Source organism: Peromyscus leucopus, chromosome 19 (assembly GCF_004664715.2).
Source record: "Peromyscus leucopus breed LL Stock chromosome 19, UCI_PerLeu_2.1, whole genome shotgun sequence".
NCBI classification, from domain to species: domain Eukaryota; kingdom Metazoa; phylum Chordata; class Mammalia; order Rodentia; family Cricetidae; genus Peromyscus; species Peromyscus leucopus.
The window spans coordinates 62,017,471-62,030,214 of record NC_051079.1 but is presented as its reverse complement, the minus strand read 5'-3'; the positions used below and the strand labels follow the sequence as shown (position 1 = coordinate 62,030,214).

Here is a 12,744-nt window from a genome sequence, read left to right as displayed (position 1 = left end):
CCTGGGGACTGCGCTCAGCTTTACTCAATTGCCTATAGTTCTTTGTGTAGGTTTGCGGCCTCACGGTCTTTCCCCCACCCACTCTGGCATGTCCATTGGTGTCGTCCTTGTTAGCTCATGTTTGGGTAGACATGTTGGTTGAGACTTTATGGTTGCAGTTTCTGATATTACTGGGACACACACTCTCACAGCAAACTTCCTGATCCCCTGGCCCTTACAATCTTTCTTTGCCCTCTTCTTCAATGTCTCTTGAGCCTTAGGTATGGGAGTATTTTGTAGATATCCAGTGGGACCGAGCTCCACATCTTTGTATTTTGATTGGTTGTGGTTTCATGTCTCAAAGAGAAGTTTCCTTAAGGAGTGAAGACTACACTTATTTGTAGTGCTTTTATATTGAAGTAACCGATGATGCACAGTAATAAAGCAGTAATAAACCTGTGAACACTGCCAACAGTACCATCCTTTCTGCTCTCCTGCCCCCTTCCATCCCTAAACACTCCAGGATCCCTCTCCCTCATGTCCTCATAATTTTACCATGTGCCTATCTTTCAACAATATTTTCCATTTCATTTCAAAATTCACAAAACAATGTCCATTCTTCTCTGAAGCATCTTAAACAATGCTGAGCATCACAGGGAAATGAGGTAATTAGTGGTACCAATGCATCACCTGGCCTGTTTGGGCTACACTGAGGATATAACTGGGGATAGTTGGCAGTGAATAGTCAGTGTGTGCAAAGATAGAGTATAATTTGCAATTTCAAATATCTTCCCATCTCAACTTTACTGCGATAACCAGTATCCAGGTTGCAGCATGAGGAGATTCAGCATTCTATTGCCTAGCATCTTTTCCATGCCTCTTTTCATGGAGTCTGGTCTCCAACCTAGGGGACCTGAACTTCTTGGTATCAAAGTTACAGTGAAGACTTTGAACTTCATGCAGAAGGCTCTCCGTGTATTCTTTCATGTCACAAAGCATTTGAGTCTTACAATGGTAAGAACTATCAAAATTTTTAGCTTTTCAGCAATGATGACAAGAGTTAGAGTCTATGTCACAAGTAGGATTGAACAAAGGAAGGCAGTCCAGCAATTCAAGGTTGGCCTGCAAGACATTGAGACTCCAATGCAAGGAGGGGAAAAGGAAAAAACAACTGTAAAGAACTTCAGGACTGAGCCATTAACCTAGTGCTGAGATGGACACTTTGATCATTCTCAAAGGTAACAATTTAACAAGGTTCCAACAGTGCCTAATCTGCACTGGAGTCTAGGCAACCTGAAGACTGCGTCTGGTATCCAATTAAAATGTTGAATTAGAGGACGCTTTTTGAGTGCTTTAACAAATCCACCAATATGTTAGTGCTACATAGGGAAGCTCAGGGTCCTGGTAGACACCTGTGAAGCTCTCTCCTCATACTCTAAAGGAGCCTTGTCTGAGATGATCAAATCTTACAACATCCACGAAGGGTGCATGCTCACAACAGACAGGCAGCAGGGCACACCCTCAAACACCTAAAGACCTTTGGTGAAGTTGGGTGGATGGGGGTGGTTTCCAGGAGTCTTCAGAGACCTTATACACAAATCATTTCCTGATGTACCACTGAAGGGACGGATACTGCACAGACACAGCAGAGCAGTGGTCAAAAACCCTGCCTGGGGCACACGATATAAGCCTCGGATTTCTTGTTTATTAAACAGGGATGTGGCAAATCAACATCTCGGTGCTGTTGAATGAGCTCACACACAGAGCAAAGAAGTGACCTGGCACAAAAGTACTCAATCACAGTCCTCAGCACCAGTGATTTCCCCCACAAAGGCGTGAATCAGGACAAATGGAGAGGAAAGCACATGCCATGCTGCTCCCTTTAATATTTTTGACGCTGGACATTCTGGTTTCTATGTTTCCTTCTAGAAATGAAGTCATTTAGCAGAAGAGGCTATGAATAACAATTAATATAGAGAGGAGAAAAAGGAAAATGTTTGTGAGCATCAAGCACATGAATGATGTTCAACCTTCCAAAGGAAGTCAACTTTAAGACATGAAACTTAATAAAAAGACCTTAAAAAAAAAAAAAAAGAGTAATGGCCAGAGCTTGGAAGGGTGAAGAAACAGGTGGAAGATGCTGGCCCTATGAATAATGGCTGTAGAGTGCATGCCAACCACTTCACCTTCTACAATTTAACACAAATGTGATGTGTTACAAGAACTTCCTACAAGACAGTATCAGCTCCAGTGTTCATCAAAATGAAACCAGTTAAAGACTCTGTGGAACATCTACTGTAAAGTGTGGTGGTTTGACTAAGAACGGACCCTCCAGGCTCGTTGCTTCAGGGAGTGGCACTATTTGAAGGGATTAGGAGGTTAAAAAAAAAAAAAAAAAAAAAAGGTATGGCCTTGTTAGGAGAAGTACGTCCCTGGAGGCGGGCTTTGAGGTTCCAAAAAGCCCATTCCAAGCCCAAAGTCTCTCTCTTCCTGCTACCTGCAATCTGGATGTGGAACTCTCAGCTCCTTCTCCAGCACTATGTCTGCCCACATGCTGCCATGCTCCCTGGCATAATGACAATGGACTAAACCTCTACAACTATATGCCAGCCCCAGTTAAATGCTTTTTTATAGAGTTGCCATAACAATAGAAAAATGACTTAAGACAGAAGCTGGTACCAGGAGTGGGGGATTGCTGTGACAGGCCTGGCCATGCTGCTTGTTGGCAGAATGTGGACTTTAGGACTTTGAATTAGGAAAGCATTTGAATATTTTAAGTGGGGCTCCATGGGCCATAATCATAGGAGTGTGGAAGACAGTGGTCCTAAGAGCAATGTAGATTATGGCAGCCCAGCTCAAAAGGTTTCAGAGGAGAAGAATGTTAGTACTTACTAATATGGCCTAGAGACCATTCTTGTAATATTTTGGTGAGGAATTCAGCTGCTTTCTGCCACTGTAGGATTTCAGATTAATGGCATTACAGAGGAGATTTCAAGACAACATATTATTAACTCTGTCGTGTGGTTATTAATGGTCACTTTTATGCAGATCTATAATGAAAAGGAGCAAGCTGAGCAAGGAAAAGTACAAAATTCACAGTTTGAGGAGAAAAGGAGAACCAGGAAGTGTAATAGAGCTGAATCCAGCACTCAAGGAGATTTAAAAGTTTAAAGAAAAGCCTAATGCTAAATGGGGCAAAGGGAGTGGTAAGCTCAGGGCAAGACCCTATCCAGCTAAGCTTTAAACTTGTGAAAAGGAATTCTCTAAAAGCTTAAGGAGTGAAGGAAACCGTGGAAAACAGAAAGCTGATGCAAATGCATGGTTGAGGGAGCAAGTTCCACCCACAGCAGGCAGGACAGCGTGGCAGCTTCTGCCAGGTGTGGTTCTGGCTTTAGAGCGAAGGACACAAGAAAGGGGGTGTGGAATCTCCCTCCACAGCTAAGGAAAGCTGCTGAGGTCAGGTGTATGTCAGGGGTGTCCCTGCATGGAGGCCCAGAGAGGTCATTGTGTGAAGCTGTGAAGAAGCCTGGATTGCCTTGGAGACCCCAAGATGTTGAAGATGCCACAGCTATAGGACACTGGCCTAGAAGAGCTGCTAACAGAGAGTGGAGCCAGCCCAAGAGAGAAGTGTGTTACAGTCAACAAAGATGAGAAGAGTTGGAGATCTGAAGAGCACTTGACATCAGACATGGAGATGCAGAGTTTTGAGTTTGCCCTGCTGGTTTTTGGTCTTGTTTTGGTCTAGTATTTCCTCACCATGTCCCTTTTTCTCCCTTTTGGAATGGTAATGTATATTCCATTGTATGTTGGAAGTATGTGATCTGGTTTTTGAGTTTGATTTTATAGGAGATTACAGTTAAGAGATTGCCATGAGACTCAGAAGAGACTTTGAACTTTTAAACAGTGTTGAGACTATAATAGACTATGAGGACTTTTGAAGATGGACTGAGTGCAGTTTTGCACTATGAAATGGTTACAGGCCTAAGGAGTCCAGGCAGTGGAATGTGGTGGTTTGAATAAGAATGGCCCCTATAGGCTCATAGATTTGAATATTTGATCACCAGGGACTGGCACTATTTGAAAGGATTAGGAGGTGTGGCCTTGTTGGAGGAAGTGTGTTACTGGAGATAGACTCTGAGGTTTCAAAAAGCCCACTCCAGCCCCAGAGTTGGAATGCTGCCTGTGGATCTGGATGTAGAACTACTCTTAGCTACTTCTCCAGCACCACCAGGTCTGCCTGCATGCTGCCATGGTAATAATGGACTAAACCTCTGAAACTGTAAGCAAGCCCCAATCAAATGCTTTCTTTTAATAAGAGTTGTTGTGGTCATGGTGTCTCTTCACAGCAATAGAACTCTGACTAAGACATGAGGTCATATTATACAGCCATTAAAAATGATAAACATTGGTCAGGCATTGGCACACCTGTAAATCCCAACACACAGGAGCCGAGGCAGGAGGGTAAGCACGAGTTAAAGTCCATCCCAGGCTGCATAGCAAGTTCCAGGTCAACCTCAGAAATATAGCAAGATTCTGTCTCAAGCAAACAGAAAGAGTAAAATTGCCTTTGTGTCTCAGGAAAAGCAGCCAAACATTAACATTTAGAATAAAATGTAAAACACAGATTTCATTTGCTTTTTAAGTACAAGCTATAACTCTAAAGCAGCTTTACCCTACCATAAAGTGGAAACCACACAAGTAGAAATGTAACTCGCTAGTGGAATCCTTGGTGAGTATGCCCAAAACCCAGCACTGAAAAAATTATAGTAATAAAAAACACAATGCAAGCTACAAATGTAAGTTATAAAAGAACATTTTCTTTTCTTTTTGAGATAGGGGTCTCACTATGCAACCCAAGCTGACCTGGAACTCCCTATGTAGACCAGGCTGGCTTCAAACTCACAGAGGTCCACCTGCTTCTGCCTCCCAAATGCTGGGATTAAAGGCGTGCCCATCATACCCAGCAAGAAACATTTTCTAATGAACATCTTAAGAAAATAAAATATATCAATTAAAATATTTTACCCATATATATATATATAATCATTTCAGTGCAATGGATAATTTAAAGGAATTTTTATGATCAGTTTCCTTGGTAAGTCTTGGACATCTGGTATTTTACTCTTACAGCCAATCCCAGCTTGGACCAGCAACTTTTCAAGTGCTCAGTAGCCACATGCGGTTCCTCTCTCAGACAGTACTCATCCAGAAAACGCACATCAATTAATAGTGGCCGCTTCAGTGACCAGGAAAAGGGACTTTGTCTTTCCTGTGAATTGTTGCAATAATCATTTCAATCGGGGGACAGGGGAATAGTATGAAAAATGCTTTTTAATTTTCTTTTTAAAGCTTAAATTTAAAACTTCCTCCCCTGGGAAGGGGACTGGAAACTCTCCTCCAAAACCGTGGTGGTCTACACCATTCACGCTTGGCAAATTAGTGAGTTCTATTAGTTCCAAGGGTTGGAGGGAAAGGGCCGTGGCCCTGTGACCATAACTTTTAACTAGAGGGAGAAGCAAGCTAAGAAAGGGTTGCCATGGATGGTGTGTGTCAGAAATGGTACACGGATTAGGACATAATCTTCCAGTGACCTCCTCATGATGCAGTTTTTGACAGAAGTCGAGACGTAGAGAAATATCTACTTCAAGGCAGCCGAGCTGAAAACCTCAAAGTATAGCATCTAGGATGGTCCTCATCAAGATCATGACCACAAAGGCCTAGGCTGCCCCACACCAAGGCACTGCCCTTATTAACACGGCACTATGAGACAGCTGCATCTTCCCAAAGAGGATTCCAGATACTGTCTGTATTATTATGAAATCTCAGCTCTGATCTCTCTTCTAAACTACTGACATTGAGATCATTTTCACTTACACCAACCACTGTCACTCCAGACTCACCATGTTGAAATACGAGTCATCCTTGCACTAGCCTGATTTGCGTTATCCGTCAATTCTCCAGCTGAAACCTGAAGACCCTCATAGCCTTCCTCCCCTTGCCCCTCATAACTAAAACACCAAGTCTCAGGCTCAGGACTCTAAGAAGAAAGAGCATCAGCAAGCACACCTGGCACTCATATCTCAGTTTTTACGTTCCATTCTTCTGTTTTGTTTTTCAAGACAGGATTTCTCTATGTAGTCCTGACTGTCCTGGAACTCACTCTGTAGACCAGGCTGGCCTCCAACTCAGAGATCCACCTGCCTCTGCCTCCTGAGTACTGGGATTAAAGGCATATGCCACCACCCCCCCGGCCTTAAGTTCCATCTTTTAAGGGAAACTGACAGATAGCACCCAGCCAAAGGACCACTGGTTCCAGGCCACCTGCAATTGGGAACAGAGGTAAGAAAGGAATTTGAGCTACAGATGGTTAGGGAGAAACCAATATGTCAGACAGACAGTGTCCTGGGAAGGAAGGCTGAGGTGAGGTAGGTGGATCAAAATGCCTTCACCTCGAACAGGCCTCACCAGGGAACCCACAGAGGCCAAGTGCCTTAAGCTGCCTGGCATCTGCCTCAACAGGGCACTGTGAATTATGCACTAATTTGGGTTCCTAGAAGCTTTTCTGCCCAAGAGATATATGGGATGCAGTGTTCTGCAGGAAGCGAGGCTGGAGACAGAAAAAGGAAGGGAGCCAAACCAAGTGTAATACTGAGAAAAGTCCCAACAGACCAACCCTGCGGAAGAATTCCCGAACAGTGCAGGGTGTGTCTTAAGGGTATTCCACGTCCCCAGGTATTGGGGGTGGGGGGTAACACGGTTACCCTCCCACTCTTCACAGACTGCCCCCCTGTGTGGAGGATTTGAACTTTTGGGGCTCCCGGGAAAAGACAGTTACAAGAAGTGTTGTCAAAGCGGCACAGGAGCAGGTTACTGAGAGAACCAAGACACTAATAGGGTGACACGGACAGCATCTGCTACCAGGGCTCTTCAAGAACTCTTTACGGTCTGAAATACCATCTCTTTTCAGATGAAGGACAAGAGTAAGGACGGAATCATCTTCCAGTGGCGTGGCTGGGCACAGTGAAAGCAGGAGGACCAGAATTGAGGGAAACCCGTGTACTTGAGGTCTAGGCAAACGAAAGCTAGAGGGCACCTCCCTCAATCACATGAATTCTGTTCTTCCAAGGAGTGGCGCTCCAGTCAGAACTCTTAGTAAAGGCTCCTGGTTCAAAGCTGATACTCACAAGGTGTGCCAGCCAATAGAGCAAACTGGAGCAGCTCTCGGAAAGCCTCTGCTAGGGCTGAGGTGTTCAGTGGCAGAGCTCCTGCCTAGCAGAGACGAGGCCCTGGATCCCACCTCAGCACTGAAGAAAAATGCAAACATATACGTACACTGAGTTTTGGATTAGACTGTGGAGATACAACCTGTCATTTAAAAGCTTAGCAAGAGAAGGGATAATCTGAGAGTACTGTCTTAACACCAATGACCTCCCAGTTTGTCTGCTAACTATAATCAAAGTAGAAAACATAAAATGTCTTTATTCAAAATAACTGAAAAGCAGTGTTTACATTTTCTATCCTGTTGTTGGTTGTTTTGCTCTTTACTGTTTTGCCTCTTTAGCTCTTTTTTTGGGGGGGGGCTGCCACCCAGCTCCCAAATAAAACACACGGACGGAGGCTTATTGTCACTTATGAATGCCCAGCCTTAGCTGGCTTGTTGCTAACCAGCTTTTCTTAACTTACATTATCCCGTCTATCTTTTGCTTCTGGACTTTTACCTTTCTTCTACTTCTGTAATCTTACTTTCATTCTTCCTCCGTGACTGGCGGTGTGGCTGGGTGGCTGGCCCCTAGCATCCTCCTCTCCTTGTTCTCATCCTCTTTCTTCTTTTCCTCCCAGATTTCTCCTTCTATTTATTCTCTCTGCCTGCTAGCCCCACCCATCCTTGTTCCTGCCTCACCATTCAGCTCTTTATTAGACCATCAGGTGTTTTAGACAGGCACAGTAACAGCTTCACAGAGTTAAATGCAACAGAAAAGAATGCAACACATTTGTGCATCATTAAACAAATGTTCCACAGCATAAACAAATGTAACACATCTTAAAATAATATTCCACAACAGTATCCAGAATAATTCTTTATAGGTTGCATGACTCCGTCTGAGGGAAAGAGGCCATGCATAGTTTAAGATCAGGCTGTCCTCTGCAATCATTCACATCCCCCATGCTAGTCCATGCCTGGGCTTCCTTCTGGGGCCTGCACAAGTCAAGCCCACACTGTCTTGTCTAGGGGTTGGAAAACCAAGCACTCACATACGTCATTTAGTGAGCTCTTGTGACAACAGAGCCAGTCCACTCCACCTCTCTGACTCACCTTGATGTCACTCTGAAAGCATCTGGCACTAACTCATTTTCTTTTTCCGTCCTCACTACAAAGAAAGCAATTCCTCAAAGGTAAGGGGCTGGGTATTCTAAAAACAGAGTGTCTTTGTTAATAAGACATGCCCTTCAACAGTGAGAAAAAAAAAACAGTAACACACACACAAACACACACACACACACACACACACACACACACACACACACATTGTACATGAGCCTACAGCTAAAGAGAGAAATGGAGTGGAGGGGGAAGTCTTTGAGTAACCAGAAATATACCAATATACTAAGTTATTACCCAGACTATTTAATGCCCACAGGCTATGTACATCTTACATAATGTTTTATACTCCAATAACACCTCCCAACTAAGGCTATAGGTGTGATCAATAAAGGGTTATACAATTTCCATCCCAAATATTTAAAAATGCTGTTGGCACACTGGATATTTCCATCATGCATAATAAATATATTAAGGTGTATGTCTCAACCCAGTGTTGGACACATGAGGAAAGCCCACTAGTAAGTTAAAAATAAATGGGAACATTTGGGTATTTCAATAATACAACAAAATGAATAAATCATCTCCCCAAGAAACAAAGTGGATCTGAGCAGCAGGTACTGTGTCTCTGTGTGATTTATGATTCATACTCACTCAGAATCCTGCCTGGCAAGTAGGGCTACAACGGTTAAAAAGCAGCCCGACTGCTTCTCATACTGAAGAGTGAGTGCCCTTAACTGCCAGACAGAGCAATGGCAACCCAAGACAGAACCTGGAAGCTCCTAGTTGTGGTGGTGCACGCCTTTGATCCCAGCACTCAGGAGGCAGAGGCAGGCAGATCCCCCTGAGTTCCAGGCCAGCCTGGACTACCATGGAGTTCCAGGACAGCCTGAGCTACACACCCTGTCAACAAAACAAAACATGCCGAAGGCTAGTGCTCAGCCCCAGAAAATCTCCTTGACTTCAGATTTAATAACTTAACAATAACCGAGAACCAGAAATCCGCTAATGGCAGAACTCTGTTTTTTGCTTTAATGATTCCAAACACTCACTCACACCAATGAAGATACTCGACTTAACTAGTTCTTTCGGGACCTGAGGTTTTGTCTGTAGATGGATAACTCAAGAGAAAGTACACTGAAACACTTTGAGTTCAGACTCCCACTAATTTACCATCCCTATTAGCATGCAACAGAGTCACATCTAACTAAACATCAAATTGTTTCCCCTACAAGTGATCTACTTGAAAAGAAATTTGGCATTAATGTTTTGTTTTTCAAAACTAGATCTCCAAAAACTCGGCGTCTCCAGTAAGTCATTAGCTTCAAAAGGCAGCAATTAAATACTGTCTGCTCAGGAACTTCAGGACATGCTGCATGAACATGTGGCGTGGTTACCCATCTCGCTCGCTCATACGCGCTGAAGCTCCGCAGACTGTCACGGAACACAGCTTCAGCTCTGAACACTCCATCCAGCTCAGGTTGTTTCCCCCTGCCTCACTGGTTTCCAGCCTCCAGACCCGGTTCTGATGAGCCTCTCAGTGCCAGAGCTGCCAGCTGGAACTCGGAAGGCTCCTCCCTTCACTCCCACAGATAAAAGAGGTGGAGTGCATTTCCCAAGCCGCCGGTATTGCTAAAGAGTTCCAGCCCTGGCTCGCACCTTCTCCACCCCTCTCAAAGAGACTGGTACCTATGGTGCTTTGGAATTCCTGGTGAACCCAAAGGCTATCCGAATCAGTCCAGGACTGGCCCCCAAGTAGGTGACACCCTCCTTCATAACCACTGCATGAGCTTTAGCCCTTGCTGACCCGGACCAGCCTCCCCCACCCCCTCCGCCTAAACTAAGATAAGGCGGTGAGCCCACGGAGCTGAAGGGCTCCCCCATGCGCTGGACACTAGCTAGCAATCTCCAGGTGAGGATGCGGAAGTTCCTCTTCCTACCCCGCCCAGACCTGTCCACGGGGCCGGTGTAACAGGAATTGCAAATTCACCTACACACTGCGCGCTTGCATTCACATATCCCTCTGCACAGGGACGTGCAAGCAGGCAACACTGTTAAACAGGTCCCAGACACCAGACTTTGGGATATACGAAACATTTTTTAAGGAAGCAAAGAATGGATGATTAAAGCCCTGACTTGCTCACCTCGCCCGGGACCAGGCAGAAACCAGAGGGTTAGGGCTGCAGAGCCAACACCTGGGAAGCTGCTGGTAGCTTTAACTACATCACCTGCCGCGCGGAACCTGGGAGGAGACCTCCTGCCGCACTTGTTCCTAATCCAGAGCGACCTTAAAGATAACTCCGTCCCTGGTCAATAATTACTCCAACCCTCCCCAAATACTTGATAACGCTAAAAGAGCTGCCTCAAAATGCCCATTGTAGGCAAATTAAGTATAGGCTTCCTAGGGCTGAAGAGATGGCTCCCCAGTTAAAAAGCACTTGCTGCAATCTGTTTTGCAGCTCTTTCAGAGGACCCTAGTTCGGGTCCCAGCACCCACTCCAGTTCAGGGGGCTCTGACGCCCTCTTCTGGCTTCAGTGCACATACAGACATGAAGGCATATATATATGAATTAAATATATATTTAAAGGGTTATATTTCCTTGAGCTCACTAGAAATCCCTCCAGCACCTTTCTACAAACCCCCGTCCTCCAAGCTCCGCGCCCCTCCCACCCAGCTGGCTCCTCGTCCCTCTCCACTCCCAAGTTCAAGATCCCGCTGGTCTCCACGCGCAAGGGAAGAAAGACCAACTGAGGGGCGCTCGGCACTGCAGGGGACCTGGAACAGGGTCCATGAAAGAGGAAATGGGGCCGCCTGCCAGGTGCCTGGGTGGAAGCTGGTGTCCTACCCCGGCTCCCTGCGGGCTAAGACGCCCCTGTGGCTCCAGGCTCTCAGCCGGAGACTGAGACCCGGAGAGAACGAGAAGAGAAGGGCGAAGTGGAAGGTGGCGACAGTCCCCTGCGTGGGACGGAGCTGCGCCGCTGTGACAGCAGGGGGACTCTGCGGGGCGGGCGGCCAGTCGGTGCGGCGCACTCCTGGAGCACCCAAACTTTCTCCGCCACCCAAGTTGGGGGTGCCGGGGACCGAGACCACAGAGACGCTGGCAGGGGCGCCCGAGAACGGCGGGGAAGGTGGCCCCGAGCGCGTCTCGCCGCACCTGTGTCCCCGGGGCCGCGCGGGGCCCGCACTCACCCGGGTGTAGAGCTCGCTGTACGACATGTCCCCGCGGGCCGAGCCGGAGCCCCGGGCGCCTCGCGGGACGCTGGGTCCGGGGCTGCGCTCTGAGGCCGGGCTCCTCGCTCCCCGGCGCGTTCTCGGGGCACCGCTGGTGCAATCTTCCCGGCCGGGTCCCAGTTCCTCCGCGCTCCTTTCCCGGGTGGACCGACCTGCTGGCGCCGACGCCCGCTCGCTCCGGCCGGGGCGACCTTTACTCCCAGGGCGGCGGCAGAGCTGGTGCGGCGGCGGCCAGGAGTGGCGGGAGGGCGGGGAGAAGGCGCGCCGCGCTCCCGGCTCAGGTAGGGAGAGGAGGCGCGGATTCGCGGCGAGGGAGGGAGTGGAGAGGTGGAAGGGCGGGGGGGAGACCCGCGCCTCACCGCGGGCCGCCGCCGTCGCCGCCGCCGCCTTTAAGCCCTCTGCGCCCCCGCCGCCACCGGGTCCTGGGGCGGGGGGCGGGGCCGGCGAGGAGCGGCGCCCCGGGAGGCTGAGCGCGCCGCCCCCTGCTGGCCGCCGGGCGAACGCCGCTCAGGTGAGAGCGGGGTGTCGCACCTGCCGCGCCCCGCGCTGTCCTCACCACCCGGGCAGAGGATGGGCGAAAGTGCAATGGAGACAGGAGAAGAGGGAAGAAACTGGGAAGTTAGGAAGAGAGAGGAAGCTATCTGCGGCTGGACGGCCTTTTACTTTTTCTCTCCGTTTTATATGTTTGTACTGAACGTTTTCATCATTAAAGCCTAACTATGTCAGAATTCTCTACTAAGGTGATTTTTTTTGATGCACACCAGAGAGCATCCTCACCAAAATGAGCTCCCTGCGCAGAAATCTTGATGAGTCAAGTGGTGTTCTCCTGCGGGAACGCTGTTTCACGCAGAGGCTCCTACTAGACCCCAGGCTCCTCCTCTCAAAAGACAGAATCTCAGGTTCCCTTGGCTCCTCTCTCCCATACTCTGGGCCCCTACGTCATTTGTTCATGTGTCCTCTGCCCTTGCTTTTGGCTGCCCACAGCAGCTTCATAGTGCTTATCCCAACTTGCAAAGAAACTTGGGCATTCTAACCCCAAAGGGAAAAAGAATTGGCAGAAGTGGAGGGACGCGGGGGGGGGGGGGGGGTACGGGACGGGACGGGACCGAGGTCCAGGACGCTGCCTTGGGCTTTGAACCATAGCAACTGACCTTGAGTGTGGCTTTCAGCCAGAGGATACACATACACCAGCTGGGGCCGTTGTTCTGGAACC

The 12,744-nt window shown here is 47.8% G+C and overlaps 1 protein-coding gene across 1 annotated transcript in view; it reads right to left on the bottom strand.

Annotated features, from left to right (window-relative positions):
* Myo5b (myosin VB) overlaps positions 1 to 11,869 on the bottom strand; it is a 303,407-nt gene extending 291,538 nt beyond the window's left edge. The window contains exon 1 of the mRNA XM_037196923.1: positions 11,490 to 11,869. Within this exon, the coding sequence (XP_037052818.1) occupies positions 11,490 to 11,516 (27 nt within the window). The 5' untranslated portion in view covers positions 11,517 to 11,869. The remainder of the gene's footprint in view (positions 1 to 11,489) is intronic.
* Positions 11,870 to 12,744: the final 875 nt, after the last annotated feature.